This window comes from Peromyscus maniculatus, chromosome 3, assembly GCF_049852395.1.
Source record: "Peromyscus maniculatus bairdii isolate BWxNUB_F1_BW_parent chromosome 3, HU_Pman_BW_mat_3.1, whole genome shotgun sequence".
Lineage (NCBI taxonomy): Eukaryota > Metazoa > Chordata > Mammalia > Rodentia > Cricetidae > Peromyscus > Peromyscus maniculatus.
In genome coordinates, this window is record NC_134854.1 from 65,537,891 (window position 1) to 65,558,452 (window position 20,562).

General features: G+C 56.8%; 1 protein-coding gene across 1 annotated transcript in view; it reads left to right on the top strand.

Annotated features, from left to right (window-relative positions):
* The window catches only part of LOC102918752 (SCO-spondin), a 56,481-nt gene that overhangs the window by 14,388 nt on the left and 21,531 nt on the right, over positions 1-20,562 (top strand). Inside the window, exons 23-61 of the mRNA XM_076566092.1 lie at positions 262-458; positions 548-675; positions 766-875; positions 1,206-1,355; positions 1,450-1,543; positions 1,621-1,790; positions 2,038-2,271; positions 2,682-2,903; positions 3,323-3,559; positions 4,369-4,460; positions 4,544-4,775; positions 4,929-5,081; positions 5,343-5,483; positions 5,554-5,736; positions 5,817-5,967; positions 6,514-6,667; positions 6,787-6,841; positions 7,505-7,603; positions 7,841-8,032; positions 8,122-8,237; positions 8,776-8,932; positions 9,012-9,165; positions 9,604-9,676; positions 10,386-10,443; positions 11,710-11,883; positions 12,181-12,324; positions 13,663-13,833; positions 13,916-14,080; positions 15,054-15,233; positions 15,333-15,455; positions 15,535-15,664; positions 15,837-15,962; positions 16,085-16,176; positions 17,061-17,234; positions 17,501-17,665; positions 18,163-18,412; positions 19,611-19,657; positions 19,814-19,984; positions 20,328-20,459. Coding sequence (XP_076422207.1) covers positions 262-458; positions 548-675; positions 766-875; positions 1,206-1,355; positions 1,450-1,543; positions 1,621-1,790; positions 2,038-2,271; positions 2,682-2,903; positions 3,323-3,559; positions 4,369-4,460; positions 4,544-4,775; positions 4,929-5,081; positions 5,343-5,483; positions 5,554-5,736; positions 5,817-5,967; positions 6,514-6,667; positions 6,787-6,841; positions 7,505-7,603; positions 7,841-8,032; positions 8,122-8,237; positions 8,776-8,932; positions 9,012-9,165; positions 9,604-9,676; positions 10,386-10,443; positions 11,710-11,883; positions 12,181-12,324; positions 13,663-13,833; positions 13,916-14,080; positions 15,054-15,233; positions 15,333-15,455; positions 15,535-15,664; positions 15,837-15,962; positions 16,085-16,176; positions 17,061-17,234; positions 17,501-17,665; positions 18,163-18,412; positions 19,611-19,657; positions 19,814-19,984; positions 20,328-20,459 — 5,796 coding nt within the window. The remainder of the gene's footprint in view (positions 1-261; positions 459-547; positions 676-765; positions 876-1,205; positions 1,356-1,449; positions 1,544-1,620; positions 1,791-2,037; positions 2,272-2,681; positions 2,904-3,322; positions 3,560-4,368; positions 4,461-4,543; positions 4,776-4,928; positions 5,082-5,342; positions 5,484-5,553; positions 5,737-5,816; positions 5,968-6,513; positions 6,668-6,786; positions 6,842-7,504; positions 7,604-7,840; positions 8,033-8,121; positions 8,238-8,775; positions 8,933-9,011; positions 9,166-9,603; positions 9,677-10,385; positions 10,444-11,709; positions 11,884-12,180; positions 12,325-13,662; positions 13,834-13,915; positions 14,081-15,053; positions 15,234-15,332; positions 15,456-15,534; positions 15,665-15,836; positions 15,963-16,084; positions 16,177-17,060; positions 17,235-17,500; positions 17,666-18,162; positions 18,413-19,610; positions 19,658-19,813; positions 19,985-20,327; positions 20,460-20,562) is intronic.

Here is a 20,562-nt window from a genome sequence, read left to right on the forward strand (position 1 = left end):
GCTAGCCTGGAGCTTCTCAGCCCAGTCTGAAGCTGCCCGAATCTGGCCTGGCTGGGGGGTTTTGCTAGTATTAGTTAGTATTAGTATTAGTTAGGGAGCTAAGGTTCCTAGTTGACTCCCAGGTGTTGATCTTTTCAGTTATCCGCAGAAGAGGGAAGCAGCACCCCCTGTCGGGTGGGGGCACCTGTGCAAGGAGGCTGTTATACCCATGTGTCTTTCTGCCCCAGCCCCGCTGAGGGTCACTTTTTATAATGCCACCAGGCACCCGGGTGCTGGTACAGCTATCCCCCCACTTCCAAGGTCATGTGGCTGGGCTGTGTGGAGACTTTGATGGTGATGCCAGTAATGACCTGCGGAGCCGCCAAGGAGTCCTGGAGCCCACCGCAGAGCTTGCCGCCCATTCCTGGCGTCTCAATCCCCTGTGCCCGGAGCCGGGAGACCTGCCACACCCCTGTGCAGTGAGCAGGGCAGGGCAGCCAGAGGGAGGTAGGGGTGTCATAGCTGGGAGAGAGGGGGAGGGGGCTCACAGACGCACCCTGTGTTGCAGGTGAACACCCACCGGGTGAACTGGGCCCAGGCCCGCTGTGGGGTGATATTGCAGTCCATCTTTGCCCCGTGCCACACAGAGGTGCCCCCGCAGCAGCACTATGAGTGGTGTGTGTACGATGCCTGCGGGTAAGGAGGGCTGAGGGCTGGGTGCAGTGGGCACGCGGAGGTGTGTGTAGGGAGTGGGGCGTATGACAGGATGATGGCTCCACCCCACAGCTGCGACACCGGGGGAGACTGTGAGTGCCTCTGCTCAGCCATTGCCGCTTACGCTGACGAGTGTGCCCGGCACAGACACCATGTGCGTTGGCGCAGCCAGGAACTCTGCCGTGAGTGTGCCCCTACTCTCTCAGTCCTGAGGGGCTTCTCCTGTCCCACCACCAGCTAGCCACTTAATCACGTAGGTTCAAAGGTGAGCTGAATGCTCACTCTGTTGCTAGATACTTTTCTTAATGGACCAAACATGAGAACGACTGATGCGCAGGGCTAGCATCCTTCATCTTTTTTTTGGGGGGGGGCGGCAGGGGTACATCTTGGCAAAGATCTACGGTGTGCATCCCGTGCTTTCCTTGGGTGTCAGCTGAAGCTGGCTTGTCTGTGCCATTGCTTCCTGGTGCCCCTGGACCTCAGTGAGCAGGGCCTCTCTTCTCCCCACCCAGCCCTACAGTGTGAAGGAGGTCAGGTATATGAAGCCTGCGGCTCCGCCTGTCCCCCCACCTGCCATGATCGTCATCCCGAGACCGGATGGCACTGCCAGACCATCAGCTGTGTGGAGGGCTGCTTCTGCCCCGAGGGGACACTGCTGCATGGTGTGTTCCTGGGGAGAGGACACTAAGGCTGGGCAGTGGCCACAAGTGTGGGCTGGGCATCCTTGGTTCTGAATCCCATGCTCTGTGCTCTCAGGAGGAGCCTGTGTGCAGCCGGCTGCCTGTCCCTGTGAGTGGGGTGGCAGTTTCTTCCCACCAGGGACTGTTTTGCAAAAAGACTGTGGAAACTGGTGAGTGGGAAACCCACCTGTGCCCTTGGGCCGAACAAGCTGACGTGTGGCTCATGCCAGGCCTCCATTGTGCTTAGCACCTGTCAGGAAAGTCAGTGGCATTGTGGAGGTGATGGTGTCCCCTGTGAGGAGATGGAACCTGGCTGTGCAGAAGGAGAGGCTCCGTGCAGAGAGAGTGGGCACTGTGTGCCACTTGAGTGGCTTTGTGACAACCAGGATGACTGTGGCGATGGCTCAGATGAGGAGGGTGAGTGTTTTCACCTGTGTGGCCCTCACTGGGACAGATAACTGGGTTTTACTGAAGCTGCAGCATCTGCCCCCAGGGTGGCTCCTTCAGTGCTGCTTCCCCTGCCAGGAGCTATGACTTAGGTGATGGGTGAGGACTGAGGGACGGTGTGTGTGTGTGTGTGTGTGTGTGTGTGTGTTCTGATCCTCCTTAGGCCAGGATCTTTGGCAACACTGTACCCTGAACCTGCCTGCTTTCCCTGTGCTAGGCTGTGCCACCTCAGGCTGTGGGGAGGGGCAGATGTCTTGCCAATCTGGCCACTGCCTGCCCCTGGCTCTGCTCTGTGATGGGCAGGATGACTGTGGAGATGGCACCGACGAGCAGGGGTGCCCGTGTCCCCATGGCTCGCTGGCCTGTGCTGACGGTCGCTGCCTGCCCCCCGCCCTGCTGTGTAATGGTCATCCTGATTGTCTGGATGCTGCGGACGAAGAGTCCTGTCTGGGTGAGGAGTCTTTGCCCACTAGGCACCCCCGCCTCAGGGTCCAGATCCTGGAAGGCCCCTGTGTATTCATCCCCTTCTATGCCAAGTCTCCGCTCGTGAAGGTGGTACCTGTTGGTGACCAAATGGAGATATCCCAAAGAGACTGAAGAAGTGTCAGTCCTAGGGGCTGGGTCGCTCAGTGGTTAAGGTTATTTGTTGCTCTCCCGGAAGATCTGAAATCAGTTTCCAGCACCCACATGGCCACTCACAACCACCTGTAACTCCAGCTCCAGGGGTTCTGACATCCTCTTCTGGGCCCCACAGGCACCTGCACACATGTGGCTTACATTTACAGACACATAGACACGTACATTTTTACAAGTCTTAGAAGAGGCTAAGTCCCAGGATCACCTCCTCTCCTCTGGCTTCAGGACAGGTGAGCTGCACATCTGGAGAGGTATCTTGTGATGACGGCACTTGCATTGGGACCATGCGGCTGTGTGATGGAGTTTGGGACTGCCCAGATGGAGCTGACGAAGGGCCTGGCCACTGCCCTCTGCCTTCTCTGCCTACACCCCCTGCCAACACCTGGCAGAGCCCTTCTACCAGCTCTCTGGTTACAGCATCAAGCCCTATGGGCAGTGCCAGCCCTGGTGAGTCTCTGGGAATAGATAGGGTGAGCAAGCTTGAAGCCTGAGCTGCCCAGGAAGGGGATGGGTGAGTATCCCAGAGGGAAGCATTGGGGCCAAACTCTAGGGCTGGAGGCTCTGGAATGATGTGTTCAGTGTTTGGGAGGGATGGGAGGTCCAGATTTATCTCCTGGTATTCAGAGCCTCCCTCTGAACAGTGAAGGAGAGCCAAGTGGACATTTAGGGACAAGGGGAGGCCTGCAGAAAACAAAACAGCAGTCAAACGCGGGGGTGGGGGGGGACTAGACTGGGAAGGGGTATACTCAGGTAAGAGTCAGGGATGCTGACATTCAAGGGCATCCCCAGAGGAGACGTGAGGGTGAGCTGGACCTGGAGAGCCCGGAGTCCACTCCTGCTGGTCTAACCCACACACACCCCTGCAGTGCCCCCCTGCGGCCTCCTCGAGTTCCAGTGCAGCAGTGGAGAATGCACTCCTCAGGGCTGGCGCTGTGACCAGGAGGACGACTGCACAGATGGAAGTGACGAGCTTGGCTGTGGTGGGCCCTGCATGCTGCACCAGGTGCCCTGTGCCCACAGCCCGCACTGTGTGTTCCCGGGACAGCTATGCGATGGTGTGCCCCAGTGCCCGGATGGTTCAGATGAGGATCCCGATGCCTGCGGTGAGAGTCACACGCCTCGCTCTCTACATCTCCCTTCTGCGGGTGGCCTCGTAGACCGGGGCCTGGAGCTTCCCAGTGCCACCCTTGCCCCTGGCTGTGGCAGATTGGTGCACAGCTGGAGAGGGGCTGCGTGATCGTCTCCGTTTCTTTGATCTTTACCTTGAAACCTTCCATTGAGGTTTTTGCTTTTCCCTGTAGGCCCGTGGGAGAGGAGAAAGGGGTCTTTTGTCTGCTCACATTTGGGGAAGAAGAAACAAGAGTGGGTGATGGCCAAGGGCATGGGGGGGTAGGTCTGTTTGGAGGCTCCCTATCCACAGCTCCTCCCCACCTCACCTGAGTGGAACTCGTTGTGTCCTTACAAATCAGCCCTCCACGCCCTGGATACCTCACCAGAGAGGGTGTCAGGCTGTCCACAGGCCCTTACTTTTCTCCAGGACCATTCTTCAGCCCCTTCTAAAGGTTCCTCTGATCCAGGACAGGACTCTGCCTCCCACCATGTCCTCTTCTAATGCCCTGGCTTTCCCTGCTGGTCTCTGTGCAGGGATAGGATGGGGATGGGGGACAGCAGTATGGTAGATCACTTCTTATCCACAGGTTCCACCCAGCTGCCCCCATACCATGGCCTCTTATCCTCTGGTTTAGCTCTGTGGCTGTGCCTGGACCCCACGCAGCTCTGTGACGGCATCCCTAACTGTCTACAGGGCGGGGATAAGATGGACTGTGGTGTGGATACTGTTTTCTTGCTGGGGACAGTCCTGTAGTCTAGGAGATGATTTTCATTCCTAGCTAACTGCTCTTTCTTCCCCCAGAGGGGCTGTCAGTCCCAGGAGGCCCCAACAGGACAGGGGGTCCCTGCCCAGAATTCTCCTGCCCGAATGGCACCTGCATTGATTTCCTGCTGGTGAGTTGATTTCCCTCAAGCAGGGATAGGCAGGCTCAGATTCTGTACACCTAGCCAGAAGCCTGAGCCTGTTGCTTCCCCAGGTCTGTGATGGGAACCCAGACTGTGAGTTGGCAAATGAAGCAGAGCCCTCCCTGGAAGAGCAGGGTTGTGGGGCCTGGAGCTCCTGGGGCCCATGGGAGCCGTGCAGTCAGACCTGCGGGCCTGGCACACAGGCTCGGAGTCGACACTGCTCCCCATCCAGTCTCCCGGTGCTACAGAACTGCCCAGGCCCGCAGCACCAGTCACAGGCCTGCTTCACAGAGGCCTGCCCGGGTGAGGGAAGGGACATCTGGGAGGGGGAGCGGGAGGGGAAGGGGACAGCAGGTCCTGGAGACCGAGGGGAAAATAGAGGCTGTTGGTCCCTAGCTCTGCCCCAAAACCCTCTCCTCCCCAACACACACACACCATCCTGGCCCTCCCTTGCAGTGGATGGCGAGTGGAGTTCTTGGTCTCCCTGGTCTCCGTGTTCTGAACCCTGTGGGGGCACCATGACACGCCATCGGCAGTGCCATCCACCCCGGAACGGGGGCCGGGACTGCGCCCTGCTGCCTGGGAGCCCCCATAGTGCCCACCAGGCCCGTGAGTAAAGGGGAAGAGGGCACAAGTAAGGGCGTGAGGAGGCTGGTGATGGGGTACTGGGGGGGCCCTCGGGGAGGAGGTCCTCTGTTTGGGTACCGGGGGATTGGGAGAACACAGCAGGAGTAGAGGGTTGCTGGGGGGTACTGTGGGCATAGGAGTCACCAGTTGAGACACTGAGGACTGTGACGGACGGTGGTAGACACTGGTCTCTGCTGCAGATGCCTCTCAATAAGCTCTGACCCTGTCCTTGCCTGCTTTCAGATCCCTGCCCGCAGGAGGGCTGCCCCAATGCCACTTGCTTCGGGGAGCTGGTGTTCCAGCCCTGTGCCCCCTGCCCTCTGACATGTGATGATGTTTCTGGTCAGACCACGTGCTCGCCTGATAGGCCCTGCAGCAGCCCAGGTGAGGGGTTACTGGACCGGGTCTGTGGAGGCCTTGTTTTGCATGATACCTAATGTTGGGCTTTACCTAGGTTGCTGGTGCCCAGAAGGGCAGGTGCTGGGCACCGAGGGGCAATGTGTGAAGCCCAGGCAGTGCCCCTGCCTAGTGGATGGTATCCGTTACTGGCCTGGGCAACGCATCAAAATGGACTGCCAGCTCTGCTTCTGCCAGGATGGGCGACCACATCGCTGCCAGCCCAATCCAGAATGTTCTGGTAAGCCTCTGCCCAGGCCCATCCCTGGAGGGCCTTGTCCCTCCCCAGACCACCCAACCTTGACTCCTGTCTTCTCTCAGTGGATTGTGGCTGGTCCTCCTGGTCCCCCTGGGCGGAGTGCCTGGGGCCCTGCAGCAGCCAGAGCCTCCAGTGGTCTTTCCGGAGCCCCAACAACCCGCGCCTCTCGGGTCGGGGTCGCCAGTGCCGTGGCATCCACCGCAAGGCCCGCAGGTACAGGATAGGGACCCGGTCTACCCTCTACCTCTGCTTAGGAGGTCAACTCTGAGGCAGGCATTTCACATCTGACAGAGACCCCACTAGCAAGCTGTTCTGTGATGCCCAATTGACACCTCAGCTGTCTTTTCCTACTTCTGTTTTATACCTGCTAGATCCAAGAGCCAGCAGACAGGACCTACAGATAGAGCTTGACCATTCCAGTGGCAAGAATGGGTCTCTGTCTCTGCCGGGGTGGAGGGGGTTTGCCTCTGGTGAGGCTTGTAAAGGGACATAGTTATTCCATCCCTTCTGGGGCCGGCTGTGTTAACCTGCAGTGTTGGCACTGATCGCTTCCTTTCCCATTCCTGTGTGCCTGTTGTGGCTGTTCTCACAGGAGCCAGTGTAGACTGGGATTACGGCGTGACCAGACATTTCCACAGGACTTTCCCAGTTTTCTTATCGGCAGTCTCAAGTCTAAGAATGCCCTTAGCCCGGCACGTTGGGGATGGCTTTGAGTGGGCCCCCTCCTCCAGGAGGCTGTAACCATGCCATCCTTTCCAGGTGCCAGACAGAGCCTTGTGAGGGCTGTGAGCAGTGGGGCCTCATGCACCATGTTGGGGAACGCTGGCGTGGAGGCCCCTGCATGGTGTGCGAGTGTCTGCACAGGGGTATCACACGCTGCTCCCCCTATTGCCCGCTGGGCAGCTGCCCCCAGGTGAGGGGTCTGGAAATGTGGAGAGGGCTGAGCCTGGAAAGGTGATCTAGACCAGCCAGGCCTGGGGGAAGCTGATGGGTTAGAGATGGGCAAGTGGCTTGACCTCTGTGTTCCCACAGGGCTGGGTCCTGGTGGAGGGGATGGGAGAATCGTGTTGCCACTGTACACTGCCTGGTGAGTGGGTCTGAGGGGCGGCAGAGCCTCAAGAGGAGGAGAACCCAGTGCAGACTATGACAGGAAGCAATGGTTCAGCTTCCTCATCCTAAAAGTGTACCTATAAATTGGTGAAGTTAGAGCTCACCCAACATGTACAGTTATTTAGGCTGTTCTAATTTAGGCTGCTTCTAATGCCTACAGAGGTTAGAGACTGCGCCTGTTATAACCTCATCTATTTGGACCTGGGGGTTTTATTCTCTTTTCTTTTCTTTCTTTCTTTTCTTTTCTTTTTTTTTTTTTTTAAGATGTATTTATTATGTATACAGTGTTCTGCCTGCTTATATCCCTGCAGGCCAGAAGAGGGCACCACATCTCATTACAGATGGTTGTGAGCCACCATGTGGTTGTTGGGAATTGAACTCAGGACCCTTGGAAGAGCAGTCAGTGCTCTTAACCTCTGAGCCATTTCTCCAGCCCCTTATTCTCTTTTCTAAATAGTCAGTGGAGGTGAAAAGCCCCAGTTCACTCAAAGGGAAAGAGGGACCTTCCCAGCTGGAGTTTATTCTTGAGAAGTCATGGGAAGGAACGTGTTCCAGGAAGTGTGGAGGGGCCTGCGTGCTGGGTTGGTGGCTGGTGGCGGCCTCTCCCACTCTCTCTCCTGACCACTGGGTCTCTGCACAGGCAAGAACCAGACAGTGGTCCCCATGACCACTCCTGCCCCCACCTCCAGCCCTCCCATGGGAGCGCCCCTGCTCACCTATGTTCTGCCTCCTCTGGGGGGTAAGTTGCGTGGGGTTTGGATGCCAAAAGGGACTGCCCTAGCACTTCCCAGACCGCTGGGGAAACAAGACCTGGGGTGCAGTTCCCAGCCCTACACACTGCAGGTGGTGAAGTCACCCATCCCAAGTTGCTGCATTTTCCCGTCTTCCATACCCCCAGCTCCCCTTGTTGCCCCCTAATTGCCCCTGGCACCCTCTGTTCTGCCCTGCACCAGCCACCTCTCTCTCCTGAACCCAGATGCCTGCTATTCTCCCCTGGGCCTGGCCCAACTGCCCATGTGGGCATCATCCCAGCACATGGAACAGCCCACCCGGGCTGCCACGGAGGCTCCCACCATAGGGCCTGGCCCTGGAGAGGGTGCTCATGCTGAGTGGCACTCCCAGCCACTCTACCTGCAGCTGGACCTGCTGCAGCCTCGGAACCTAACTGGTCAGTGAGGAGGAGGGCACGGGACAAGGGATGGGAGATGAGGTGGCTGCCGCAGCTCTGACCTTTGCCTTGCCCTGCTCCCTCCTCAGGGATCATGGTGCAGGGGGTTGGCTCTTCCGCTGCTTATGTCACCCGCTTGTCGCTCCAGTTCAGCAGCGATGGTCTACAGTGGCATGACTCTGTCAACTCCCTGCCCCTGCCCACGGTACTGAGCACTCCAGTCCCCTGGGGCAGGTGGCCCAAGAAACCCATTTGAAGATACCACAGCCATTGTCCCCAAGGGACTTTCATCCCCCTGAGGGACAGCCCTTGCATTAGACATCTGTGGGACACCTGCTAACTAGCAGGGACTGTGCTCCGTGGAGCTGCGAGTCCAGGGACACTCGAAACCATGGAAGTGGCTTAGGAATCTGCACATATGACCTCCTAACAGCTTGTGAAGGAGCGGGATGGTAACACACCCAGTTCACAGAGGCCCTCAGAAGTGCAGGTCTCTACGGAGCACCCTGGGCACAGCACATTCCTTTAGGGGTTGGCAGCCTGTCCAAGGAGACAGACCCTTACAGCCATAGGACTCAGTTCACATAGGCGTTCACGCTTACCTTCTCAAAGAGCACCATCTCTATGCGGGAGCAGCGTCCACATTATGGGGGCTGGGGGAAGCAGGAGGAACACCAAAACAGGGTTACAGTGGCAGCTTGAGCAAGAGGTGGGACTTGGGCAACAGATAATGTCTCCCACAGCTTTCCTCCGGGAGCCCGAGCCATACGGCCCCTGAGGTATGGACCTTCGACCAGATGGTACAGGCGCGATACGTCAGGGTGTGGCCACACGATGGCCACCGCAACAACATTCAGCGCGGTATCTTCCTGTGGGTGGAGCTGCTGGGCTGTAAGCCAGGTACAGGCCAGCTTGGGAGCCGGAGGGACAAGAGTGGGCAGTGTGACGTCAGGAGTCCTTAGTAACATGTCCTCCACAGTGTCCCCACTGGCACCCCCATGTCCAGGGACCAGGCACCGCTGTGCCAGTGGTGAATGTGTCCCAAAAGGAGGGTCGTGTGATGGTGCTGTGGACTGCAAGGAGAGCTCTGATGAGGAGGGCTGTGGGCCCCTTCCTGCAGGCACCACCAGCAGGTATGGCCTGGCTCTGGGTGGAACCTGGATGGGCGGAGTCCTGCCTTGCCTTCATAAACCTTGCATGCTGAGGAGTCACAGATGGGTGCTCCATAGCCCTTACTGCCCTGGGAGTCTTGGGTTCTGTGATTCTCCTGATACCTGGAGGTTAGTGACTCTCAAAGGGTGGCCCCTGGACTAAGAGGACCACCACCACCCCGCATGATAGTTGGGAGACTCTCAGTTTCTACCTGGTCCTGTAGGGTGGGCAACGGGAGAGCTTTACCTGCCCTCCAGGATCATGATGTGATCAAGCTGAGATCAAGCTATTAGAGCTCACCTTTGTCCAGCCTTAGCGGGCAGTGCCCCTCCTGAATGCCCTGACCTGATCTCTTCAGGGTGGTTGGGCTCCAGGGCTGGGAGATGCCCTGGAGCCCTCCTGGTGGTTTTTCTTCTCAGGGTCCATTCCACAGTCAGGACTCCAGTCCCCTCCTCCACCCAGCCTGGAAAGTTTCCAGCCCAGCCCAGGGAGGTGAGTGAGAATCTGGGCTTCACTGCCTCCACGATGCATGGTCTGCATCTCTATTGTCCTCCTTCACACATTCAGTGGCTTTCCCTCCAACTCTGTTTCCTGATGCTACTCTGCCTTCATTTCTGAGTGATGTGAGATCCAACTTGGTGCTAGGTAGGTGCCCAGTGCTAGAGGGACCGAGTGGTGCAGAGATGGACAGGGCAGGGCACTGACGTACAGTCTGGGTGGCAAGAGCTCTGTGCCATGGGTGAGGAGGCACCAGAGTACTTGCTTTGGGAATCTATGCCTGGGGTCCCCAAAGGCATCTGGGACAGAGCTTGAAGGATGGGGATATCTGTGATGTAAGAAGGGACAAGACACTTCCCATTGACAAGCGACCTGCTCAGGGTATTGAGGAGGCCTCAGACTTTGGGGAAAAGAGCTGAAGTGGTTGCCCAGGTGGGCCAGTGAGGGTATGGGCCAGTGCCCGAGTATGCCCAGCTTATCCACCTTGCAGTGGAGGTTAGCTTGGTCATGTGTTCTGTGGGCCAGTTCCTTGCGGTATCTAGCCTACTTACCTTTCAGGAGAGACACCTCTGTCCTCAGCTCTAGGTTTCTGTAAACATACAGAGGTGGGAAGGGGGCAGCTGTGGCTTGCTGGAAAGGGGATGGATCGTGTGTAGCTGCCCTGGAGGCCTGAGCAGGGTCACTGAGTGCTCTCCCTCTGTAGGGTCTGGCAGACATGGAGAACCAGCAGCCCAAGCAGGAATCATCCATGCCTACTGGAGGTGTGTGCACAGACTCCAATCCCCTTCCCCAAATCCCTGCCCTTGCCATTACCTGTCCTTCTACAGCAAAGGGCAGTGGCATCCCAGAGGCTGAAACCCCCTGTCCTCTGACTTCCTATGGAGTCAAGAGATGCTGGTCACCAGGTGCATGGCCAGGTCCCAACCTTCTCAGCCCACTAGACTCAGGATATGAGGTCCAAGGGGACAAAGACAGCTCCTAGGGCCATGCAGTTGTCCTGCAAGGTGGCTGCAGCCCCCAGACCCTGGACAAGTCCTCTTGAGGGAGTTGAGAAACCACCTGGTCCCATCTTTGTCTCTCTGCTCACCTAGATATGAGGCTAGGCATTTTTCTAAAGTGTTGTTGGCAGCAGGTTCCCTAAGTGGACATGAAAGTGGGCAGGGTGCCCAGCTTAGGATGCTCCTAAGCAGGAAAAGGGACTCCCCAACAGGCATGTACCAGCTTCTCCAAGATCAGCCACCTATGCCATGGTCCCCAAGAGAGCTGTCTCAGTGTAGGGTGGGATGGGCGTGGTGCATTGGAGCAGCAGACCTGTACTGACTCTAACCTGGGAGATATTGGACACACCACGCCAGCCTGCCTTCGGTTCCTCACCTATGAACATAGGAAGGAGGCTGTTCTCTGTGAAAGTGGAAGCCGTTCAGCAGTCTGGCTGAACCGTGTCTTTGTGTCTTTTGTAAAAAAAAGCACATCTGCAACACGTGGGCTCATGGGATGAATCCTAGTCCTATTCTAAATCTGGTTCCAAAAACAGCTGTCTTTGAAGATGACTGTTTTGGCAGAAAGTGCGTGTCTGGTTCTCCTTTTCACAACAGCTGTCAAGAAGCTCAGAAATCAGTGTTCTGTCACATCGGTAGCAATGTCCTCATCCCGAGTCTCAGCCACGCTTGCTCCTTCTGCTGTTACGTTTAAACGACTCCAGTTCTCGCCTCTAAACACCTTGTTTTACAGTGACCTTGTGTGAGAAAGTTGCTATGTCTTCTTGCAACTAGAGAACAGCATTAGATCAAACCAGATTTTGTCTCCTTTCTCTTAACCCTCTTCTCGTGCTCCTTGGGGGTTAGAGACCAGTCGTTTTTTCTTTAAATCTGAGGGTCCTTCCGAGGTGGGATGTTGTCTATGATGGCTGTCTATGGTTATCCTGTACCACATGGGACCCGGGGATGTCCTCTTCAGGGTCTGTCTCACCACCTCTCACAGGCCAGTGAGCTTAGCCAGTGTCCTCTCACTCCCTGCTCCGTCCTCAGGGAAGACAGCAGGTCCCATTCGCACTCCCGAGACTCCTCTGCCTGCTTCAGGGCAGCCCATGCAGCCGCTGACCACCATCTCCACATTCCCTCCTGGCGCCAAGAGCCTGCACCCAGGAATGGCAGCTGTGACGGTGCTTCCCCCCGACTCCATCACTCCTGCGGCTCCTACTGGTAAGACTCTTCTGCCTGAAAGGCCTCTGTGAGCCCAGCTTCTCCGTGAGGAGCAGCAGCCACAGGAGGCTCATTGCTTGGATCTAGGTCACATGGTTCCATGTCATTTTTGGTAGAGTCGGCCTAGGCACCAAGCTTCCTAACCCAACTCACTCCTTTTTCATTACCTCAAGAGAGGCAGAAAGTGGGGTATCCTAGCTGCTAAGTAGAGGGAAGCTGGGGTCTAAGTGACCAAGAAAGAAGGGTAAGGGTGACTGGTTCCCAAGTCAGCTGGCTGTGGTGGTGTCCTGCCTGCAGGCCAAAGTGTCGCCCCCAGACCCTTCCCACCCACATGGTGTGGCCCTGGGCAGATGCCCTGTGATGTGCTGGGCTGTGTGGAGCAGAAGCAGCTGTGTGATGGAAGGGAGGACTGTCTTGATGGCTCCGATGAGCAGCACTGCGGTGAGCGGGGGATTGCAGCATCTGGAGATGGCAAGATGGTTGCAGGGCTGGATAGCTCATATGGTAGGGACATGGGAGGGGCTGGGATGGCAGAGAACAGAGAGGAATTGTAAAAGCCACTGGAAGCTCCAGTGTCTTTGAAGGAGAGAATGGGATAGACATTGGGTCCCAGCCTGTTTTATTAAACCTATCTGGCTGTTGAGGTTACTCATCTATCCACCAATCCATCTGCCCACTTCTCTATTGATACATCCACTCATCCATCCAACCACATATCCAATGATCCATTCACCTCTTTATGTATCTGTCATCTACCTGCTCTTTTTAAGAATATTTATTTTTATTGTTTTTATTTATATATGTGTGCATGAATGTATGCCACATGAGTGTGCTCACAGAGACTATTGAGGACATTGGATGTCTTCAAATTGGAATTAGAGACGGTTGTAAACTACCATGTGGGTGCTGGGAATCAAACCTGGGTCCTCTGGTGCTCCAACCAGTGCTCTTAACCACTAAGGCATCTCTCTATCCCCCACCCACCTACTCTTAAATCTACCCATCCATACGTACACCATCTTTTCATCCATCTTTCCATCCACATACCCATGCATCTGATCATTTACTCAATCTGTCCATCACTCTCTCAATTTGTATATACATTAGTCTATTGACCCATCTATCAATCCATATACCTGCATATCCATTTACTATCTATCTATCTATCTATCTATCTATCTATCTATCTATCTATCTATCTATCTATCTATCCACCCATCCATCCATCTATCCATCCATCCATTTATTTATCTTTCCACTTACCTACCCACCTACCTGTCTGCCTATTTACTCATCTATTTACCTATCCCATTCACACACTCATCTTTCTCTCTGTCCATCTATTCATGTAGCCACATACCCATCCATCTATCCATATAGTCTCTACCCATCTGTCCATCCATCCATCCGTGGTAGATCATTTTGATCAAAGCTTTGTTTGCCAATGAGAAGAGAAAGTGTTAGCCAGTCACAGAAACTGGGACCCCAGGGAGAACCCATTCAGAAAGAGGGTAACCAAGGGGAAGGACTGTTCTGCATGTACTGACTCTCTCTGGACACTCACAAGTAGAGAACTATGGGAACAGTGTAGAACAAAGGCTCTGTGCGGGCCTCATCCTGGGTGAAGGCTGCCAGGGGCACTGGGAGGGCAGAAAGGCCAGAGCTTCTGCTCAGCAAACTGTCCTGATCTTGGCCTAAAGTTCAAGGGACTCAGTTTCTCATCCAGCCAGAAATCATTTATGTGGCTGCCTCCTCTCTCCTCAAATTATGGATTGGCAGCCAGTGCTGGTCCCTTCACTGTGCCTACCACTGCCCTCCCTGGGATGCCAGCCTCAGTGGCCCTCTGCTCCCCAAGTCAGCTGAGCTGTGGCAGTGGAGAGTGTCTCCCTCGTGAGCAGCGCTGTGACCTTCAGCTGAACTGCCAGGACGGCTCTGATGAGGACGGCTGTGGTAAGTGCTGGCCGGAGCACAGTCCTGAGGGTCCTGTTCCTGCGTGGGCCCCCTTCCAAGCTCTGATGTACTTCCCCCGCAGTGGACTGTGTGTTGGCACCGTGGTCTGGCTGGAGCCACTGCAGCCACAGCTGTGGCCTGGGCCTCATCTTCCAGCGCCGGGAGCTGCTGAGACCTCCCCTGCCTGGGGGCAGCTGTCTGTTGGACCAGCTCCGTAGCCAGCCCTGCTTCGTGCAAGCCTGCCCAGGTAGCCTAGCACCCCAGAAAGAAGTAGAGATTGACCACTTGCTGTGGGAGACCTGGGTTGGCTCCCATCAGAGACCCTCGCCAAATGCCCTGCTCTCCTTGGGAACTCTTGCGTCCATTCTTGTTGGGACTCCAGCACAATGATATCCATGCCATCAGAGCCTTCAAAGAGTAGACAGGATACTCACCTTCCTGGCCCTGGCCCTCCTTGCCTACCTAGGTAGCTCGGGGATCCCTTTACGCAGGGTTCTCATGCTGTAAACTGGCAGTAGTCATTCCTACCTCTTCCCACCCATGTCTCCGTGGTGAGGATGAAGGAGACGACAGAAGAGGGTATTTTAAGGGGCAGCTGGCTCTACCATTTACTGTCCCTGGCTCCATACCTGAAGGCCTTGTAGACCTTTTGTTCAGTGACTCCAACACAGTGGCTTTCCAGACTGCGTGCTGCTGAGAGGGTACCCCCCCCATGCACGTGCATGCACACTCGCACAGCACACCCGCACACCCACTCACACACGCACCGCGCGCATGCGCACACACACACACACACACACACACACACACACGCTCACACACACACACACACTCACACACGCACACACGCACACACTCACACACATGCACACGCACGCACCAGCCTCCCCCACAGCTCCTACAGGTTCCCAGCCCTGGCTTTGGCATGTCCTTGTCTCACTGCTGTCCGTTGGGCCCCACTTCAGGGTTCTGCCATTGTAACCCTGCCAGGGGCTGGAACTCCGTCCTTGGAGTCCCCGGGTGTCTTCCCCTGGTTCACTCACCTATGGGCAGTTAGTTTTCCCGAATAAAGGGAGTTGTAGAACCACTAGGGTGCTGCTCCTGCCTGCCAGACCGCTGGCTCCCAAGGAGCTGGGAGAGGCTCCCTGGCTTGGCCTTCCCCTTTCTACACAGCCTGTCTCCTTGGAGTCTTTCTGGTGGACCCCCTTCTTCCTCCACAGTGGCTGGTGCATGGTCAGAGTGGGGGCCCTGGGAGCCCTGCAGTGTCTCCTGTGGAGGCGGCCACCAGAGTCGCCAGAGGAGCTGTGTGGACCCCCCACCCAAGAATGGTGGTGCTCCCTGCCCCGGGCCTTCCCATGAGAGGGCACCCTGCGGCTTGCAGCTCTGCCCGGGTGACGCAGGTAAAGGGGAGCTGGCTGGGGGGGGGCTCCAACAGTGGAGCCCCAGAGTTTGTCCCTGGGCCTCTGGCGCCCGCCCTACTTGTGTTCTTCTCTCCCGAGACTGTGAGCCAGGCCGTGTTCACGTGAATGCTGAGCTGTGCCGGAAGGGGCTGGTACCCCCATGTCCACCCTCCTGCCTGGACCCCGAGGCCAACAGAAGCTGCAGCGGGCGTTGTATGGAAGGTGGGGCCGAGCCAGAAAGTGCAAGTGAGAGTTGCCCACCCAGCACTGCCCCTAAGTGACTTCCTCTCCTCGCACGCAGGATGCCGCTGCCCTCCTGGGCTTTTCCTCCAGGACTCTCACTGCCTGCCCCTCTCTGAATGCCCCTGCCTGGCGGGCCAAGACCTGAGACAGCCCGGGCTGGCCTTCTTGCTGGACAACTGCAGCCAATGGTGAGCACGCTGGGCCGAGGGGTGGTGCGAGGTCAGGGGCCAGAACTGGCGTGAGAGAAGGAGCTGGGTCACAGGAGGGTCTGGATGAAGAAGGGCGGCATCGCGTGGAGGGCGGATACTGGCCAGAGCCTGCTGGGGCTGACGGGTCCTCCGCCCCTTCTGTCCTCTGCAGTACCTGTGAGAAGGGGGCACTGCTGTGTGAGCCAGGAGGCTGCTCCCAGTCCTGTGGCTGGTCTGCCTGGTCCCCCTGGACACCTTGTGATCGCTCCTGTGGCTCTGGAGTGAGGGCCAGGTTCAGGTGTGGAGCTGGGGCAAAAATGGAAGAGATGCGGAGAAGGGATGAGAACGGGTCACCCTGGCGGGGGGGAGGAGGGCAGTGGACAGGTGACGGAAGGACAAGGAATGCGAGTCTCTCTTCAGGTCCCCCTCCAACCCTCCCGCGGCATTCGGAGGTGCCCCGTGTGAAGGTGACGGGCAGGAACGGCAGGCCTGCTACACAGAATGTGGGACAGGTACGGTATGGCGGGAGACTGCCTTCCTCTTCCCAATTCCCTGTCCTGGCTGGTACCCGGGATGGGTAGGGAATGAAGCTGTGCCAGAGGACGCTGGGTGTCCCCATGTCCCCTTTCCTGCCTGGACCCCGATGCCAACAGAAACTGCAGTGGGCCCCGTGGGGAGGCGAGGCAGAGCCAGAAAGTGGAAGTGAGAGGGTGAGAGTCACGCCCACCCATTCAATCATGGTCCTGGAACCAGATTAGGTCAGTGGGCTTCGCCGGGAGAGACAGGCTCTCGTGCAGACATCCTGGGTCCCTGGGCAGGCTGGCTAGGGTGGGACAGGTGTCTGCAGAGGCCAGAAGATAGAGGCTGCTGCCCTGGCTGTGTGCTTCAGGTGACCAGGGCGGACAGAAACACCCAGAGACAAGATAAAGGCTCCAATTTGTCCCTTTGCCTCAGGCTATGCGGTGTCAAGCCAGGAGGAGGTCACTGCAGGGCAGGCTAATCCCTGTTGGTGTGTGAGGCTGGAGGAGGGATGGGTGACAGGCAATGAGAGGAGGGGGTTGAGGAGGGGGTCCTGGAGGCAGGGGAGTGTGAATGGTGATCTCAGGCAGGGGGTCGCAGATCACAGGAAACTCTGAGGCTGAGGGACTGTGCGGATAGGGAATATCTTGTGGGCTGTTGGCTGAACCGCGGGGACGCATGGGCTTGGCCAGGTTCCATGGAGGGCTCTGCCTTAGGTAAGGGTGAGAAACAGCCGCAGAAGAGGGTCCTAACAACAGAGTGAGCCAGAGGAGCAACCCTTACCCTTCATGGCCTCTCGGCTTTTCAGACCTGTCCCTCCCCCTCCGACCTTTGCCAGCCTGGCCAGAGCCTCTATACAACAGGCTTTTCCTTCCAGAGATGCCAGGTTGGACACCCTGGACATCGTGGTCTTCCTGCTCCCAGAGCTGCCTTGTCCCTGGGGGGGACCCTGGCTGGCGGCAGCGTTCTCGGCTCTGCCCCAGCTCCAGGGACACATTCTGCCCCGGAGAGGCCACCCAGGAGGAGCCCTGCAGCCCCCCTGTGTGCCCAGGTATAGCCCCACCTTCCTGGTGTGCCTGAGAACCTGAGTGGGAAAAGGAATAGGAGATAATGACCCCTTGACCTGAGCCGACCCCCAGGAAGGAGGGAAAGAGCCAACCTGGCGGCGTCCTTAAGCCACCCCCAGTCTCCCTAAAAGTCTCCCTAAAAAAAAAAAACCCAGCACATGCTTGACATTATTTGGGATCGTCCTAAATCCCTCCCTCCCTCTGCCCATGTCTTGCCACCAATGACCACAGCCTCTGTTCTTCCTGCCAGTGCCAAGTGCCTGGGGCCTGTGGGCTTCCTGGACCACCTGCTCAGCCTCCTGTAATGGTGGCATCCAGACTCGCGGGCGCAGCTGCTCCAGCTTGGCTCCTGGGAATCCTGTGTGCCCAGGACCCCACACTCAGACCAGAGACTGTAACATGCATCCCTGCACAGGTGCCAGAGCCCTCCCGCACTCTCCAGGTGGCCTTGTCCACCCCGGTTTTTTGCCTTCCCAGCCTTCTCTTCTCGCTTGGCTGACCTCTGACTTCAGAACAGGCCACACTTAGAGCTAGGGAACCTTCAGGATTTTCAGCGTCTCCCCAAGTCCCCTCCTCCTCCTCCTCCTCCTCCCACTTACTGGGAACCAGATAGAAGAGGCATGTGACTTTGGAGGCAGAGCCCACTCACAGGCAAAATCAGGGGAGCAGAGCCAGCCGAGGGGAGTCTATTTCCTTAGCTCCTTGATCTGTTGGACATTCCTCCTGACCCAGACACTGGTGTCCTGTTCTCAAGAGCGTTCATATCCAGGGAGCCAAGCTAGGGGACGAGGGGAGGGAACGGGAAAGGACTGGAGGGGAGGGGCTTCCTCGTCTCTGCCTTGTCAGTCACTCCATCCAGGCTTTCCTCCTTCTCTCCTTTCCTGACTCAGACCTTTCTGTCTTCCCATCTAGACCAGTGCCCAGGGAACATGGTGTTCCGCTCAGCAGAGCAGTGTCAGGAGGAGGGGGGTCCGTGCCCTCAGCTGTGCCTGGCACAGGACCCTGGGGTAGAGTGCACTGGCTCCTGTGCCCCCAGCTGCACCTGCCCCCCTGGCCTCTTCCTGCATAATGCCAGCTGCCTGCCCCGCAGCCAGTGCCCCTGTCAGCTGCACGGGCAGCTCTATGCACCGGGAGCAGCAGCTCGCCTGGACTGCAACAACTGGTAGGCTGCCAGTGAGGATGGGGACAGAGGGAGGGACCATGCTCTGAGTGGGACACGAGTGGACTCACACATATTCAGTCATCGGTGTGGGGGGGGCGCAGAGGGTAGGGGGCTGAATATGCTGACACACGCACCAGGCATGGCTCCTGAGAAGACTGCAGTGAGTGAATCATTGCCTGGCTACAACACAGGTGTCTGCAAGAAATATTCACCCCATCTGACTGTGGGAAGCCTGGGTTTCAGATAGGTGGGGGTGCTATACAGAATGGAACTATAGGCTGGAGAGAGGCTTCTTTTTAAAAATATTTTTCATCCTTTGACCAATTCCTGCATGCACATAATATGTTTTGATGCTACTCATCCTCACTCCTCCCTCTAACTCCTTCCGGATCCACCCCAGCCCCTTCCAACTTGATGTTGTTCTTGTTGTCTGGATGCTCATGGGTATGGGACCGTCCGCTGGAGAATGGTCCAGCCAGCAGGGGCTGTGTCCTTAAAGAAAATGGACTTTCCTTCTCCCAGAACCCATCAGTTATCATAGCTCCTCAACTCTGGAAGGAGTTTTCTCCTTCCTGAATGTAATTCTCTACACACGGGATCCCTTGGGTTCTGCTCTTTTGAAGTATCCAGTTCTCAAAGCTAACACGAGGTTTTGTCAGCAGAGGGCGCTCTAACATTCCTCTCCGCCCCTCCACCCACCCACTCCCTTCCCTTTCCTTGGATTTCTTCATTCTTCATTCTCCTCTTCCTTTTTATCTCCTGGTACCTCCCCCAGTTCCCTTCTTTACTGTCTCCTCCCTTTCTCTGCTAGATTATTTTGTGTTTTGACCAATGAGCACGTACTGGAGAAAAATGGAAGGGCGCAAAATATAACCACTTCCTCTAGAATTCTAGCTTTTTCTAAATTGCCCCTGCCTAGCCCTGTCACTTAAAGTCATGCACAGATGTTGTTTAATAAGTGCACATGAAATAAAAAGTATAAAAAGGCACTCTTGATGAAATTGTGTGTCAAGGGATCAAGGGGCCCGATGAAGGTGGATTTGGGAAGGAGGTACGAGGGTGAAAGTCCAAGTCACACCCCACACGTCACGTTGTGTGTTTGGTGTCTTGGCTCCCTGTCCTTTGAGGCAGGTGTCCAGTGCTTCAGTGGCGAGGGCAGGGTGACTGGACTGGGGCTCACTGCACCCTCTCTTGGCAGCACCTGTGTCTCTGGAGAAATGGTGTGTACCTCAGAACTCTGCCCAGGTACTCCCTCCATGTGGTGGTTGGTGCTCAGAGACTATGGGAGACCTCGGCCCCTCCTGAGATAGCCTCCTGGGAGGGTTGGTGGTGTCCCAAGAGAGTCAGGGTCCAGGACAACTTGGCCTGGTTTCAGACATCTGCCCTCCCTCACCCTGGCAGTTGCCTGTGGCTGGAGCCCCTGGACTCCATGGAGTCCCTGCAGCCAAAGCTGTAACGTGGGCATTCGACGGCGCTTCAGAGCAGGCACGGCACCACCAGCTGCCTTTGGGGGTGCCGAGTGCCAAGGTCCCAACATAGATGCTGAATTCTGCAGTCTGAGGCCATGCCGAGGTAAGAGTGGGAACCTAGGGCCAGAGAGCTCCTTAAAGAACCTTCTAGAGAGAATCCAAGATACTGCCCCCAGGACCCCGTGAGAGACATAAGGGACTTCCCTAAGGGATGCCACTAAGAGATGGTCCCCAGAGGCCTTACTAGTCTGTTCCCCAAGAGAGACCCTCCCTAAAGGCCAGCCCGCTTCCTTCTCTGAAGGCACCACATCTCCTAAGCTGGAGATAATTCTGCAGGCGAAGAGAGATAGCATGAGAAGGAAGGGGTGGTTTTGGATACCTGGATTGGGGAAAGAGGTGCTGGGTATGGGATGTGAGATCTTTAGTGGCCTGGATGCTACCCACAGGTCCTGGTGCAGAGTGGGGTGCCTGGACTCCATGCTCGGTGCCCTGTGGTGGTGGCTACAGAAACCGCACTCAAGGCAGTGGCCCACACAGCCCCATTGAGTTCTCTACCTGCAGCCTGCAGCCTTGTGCAGGTGAGGGATGCCTTGGGGGCACTGTAGTTCTATTTCCACCATGCCAGGACACTTGCAACACCCTACCCCCGCAGCCCTGTCCTTTAAAACGGTATAGCCTCCA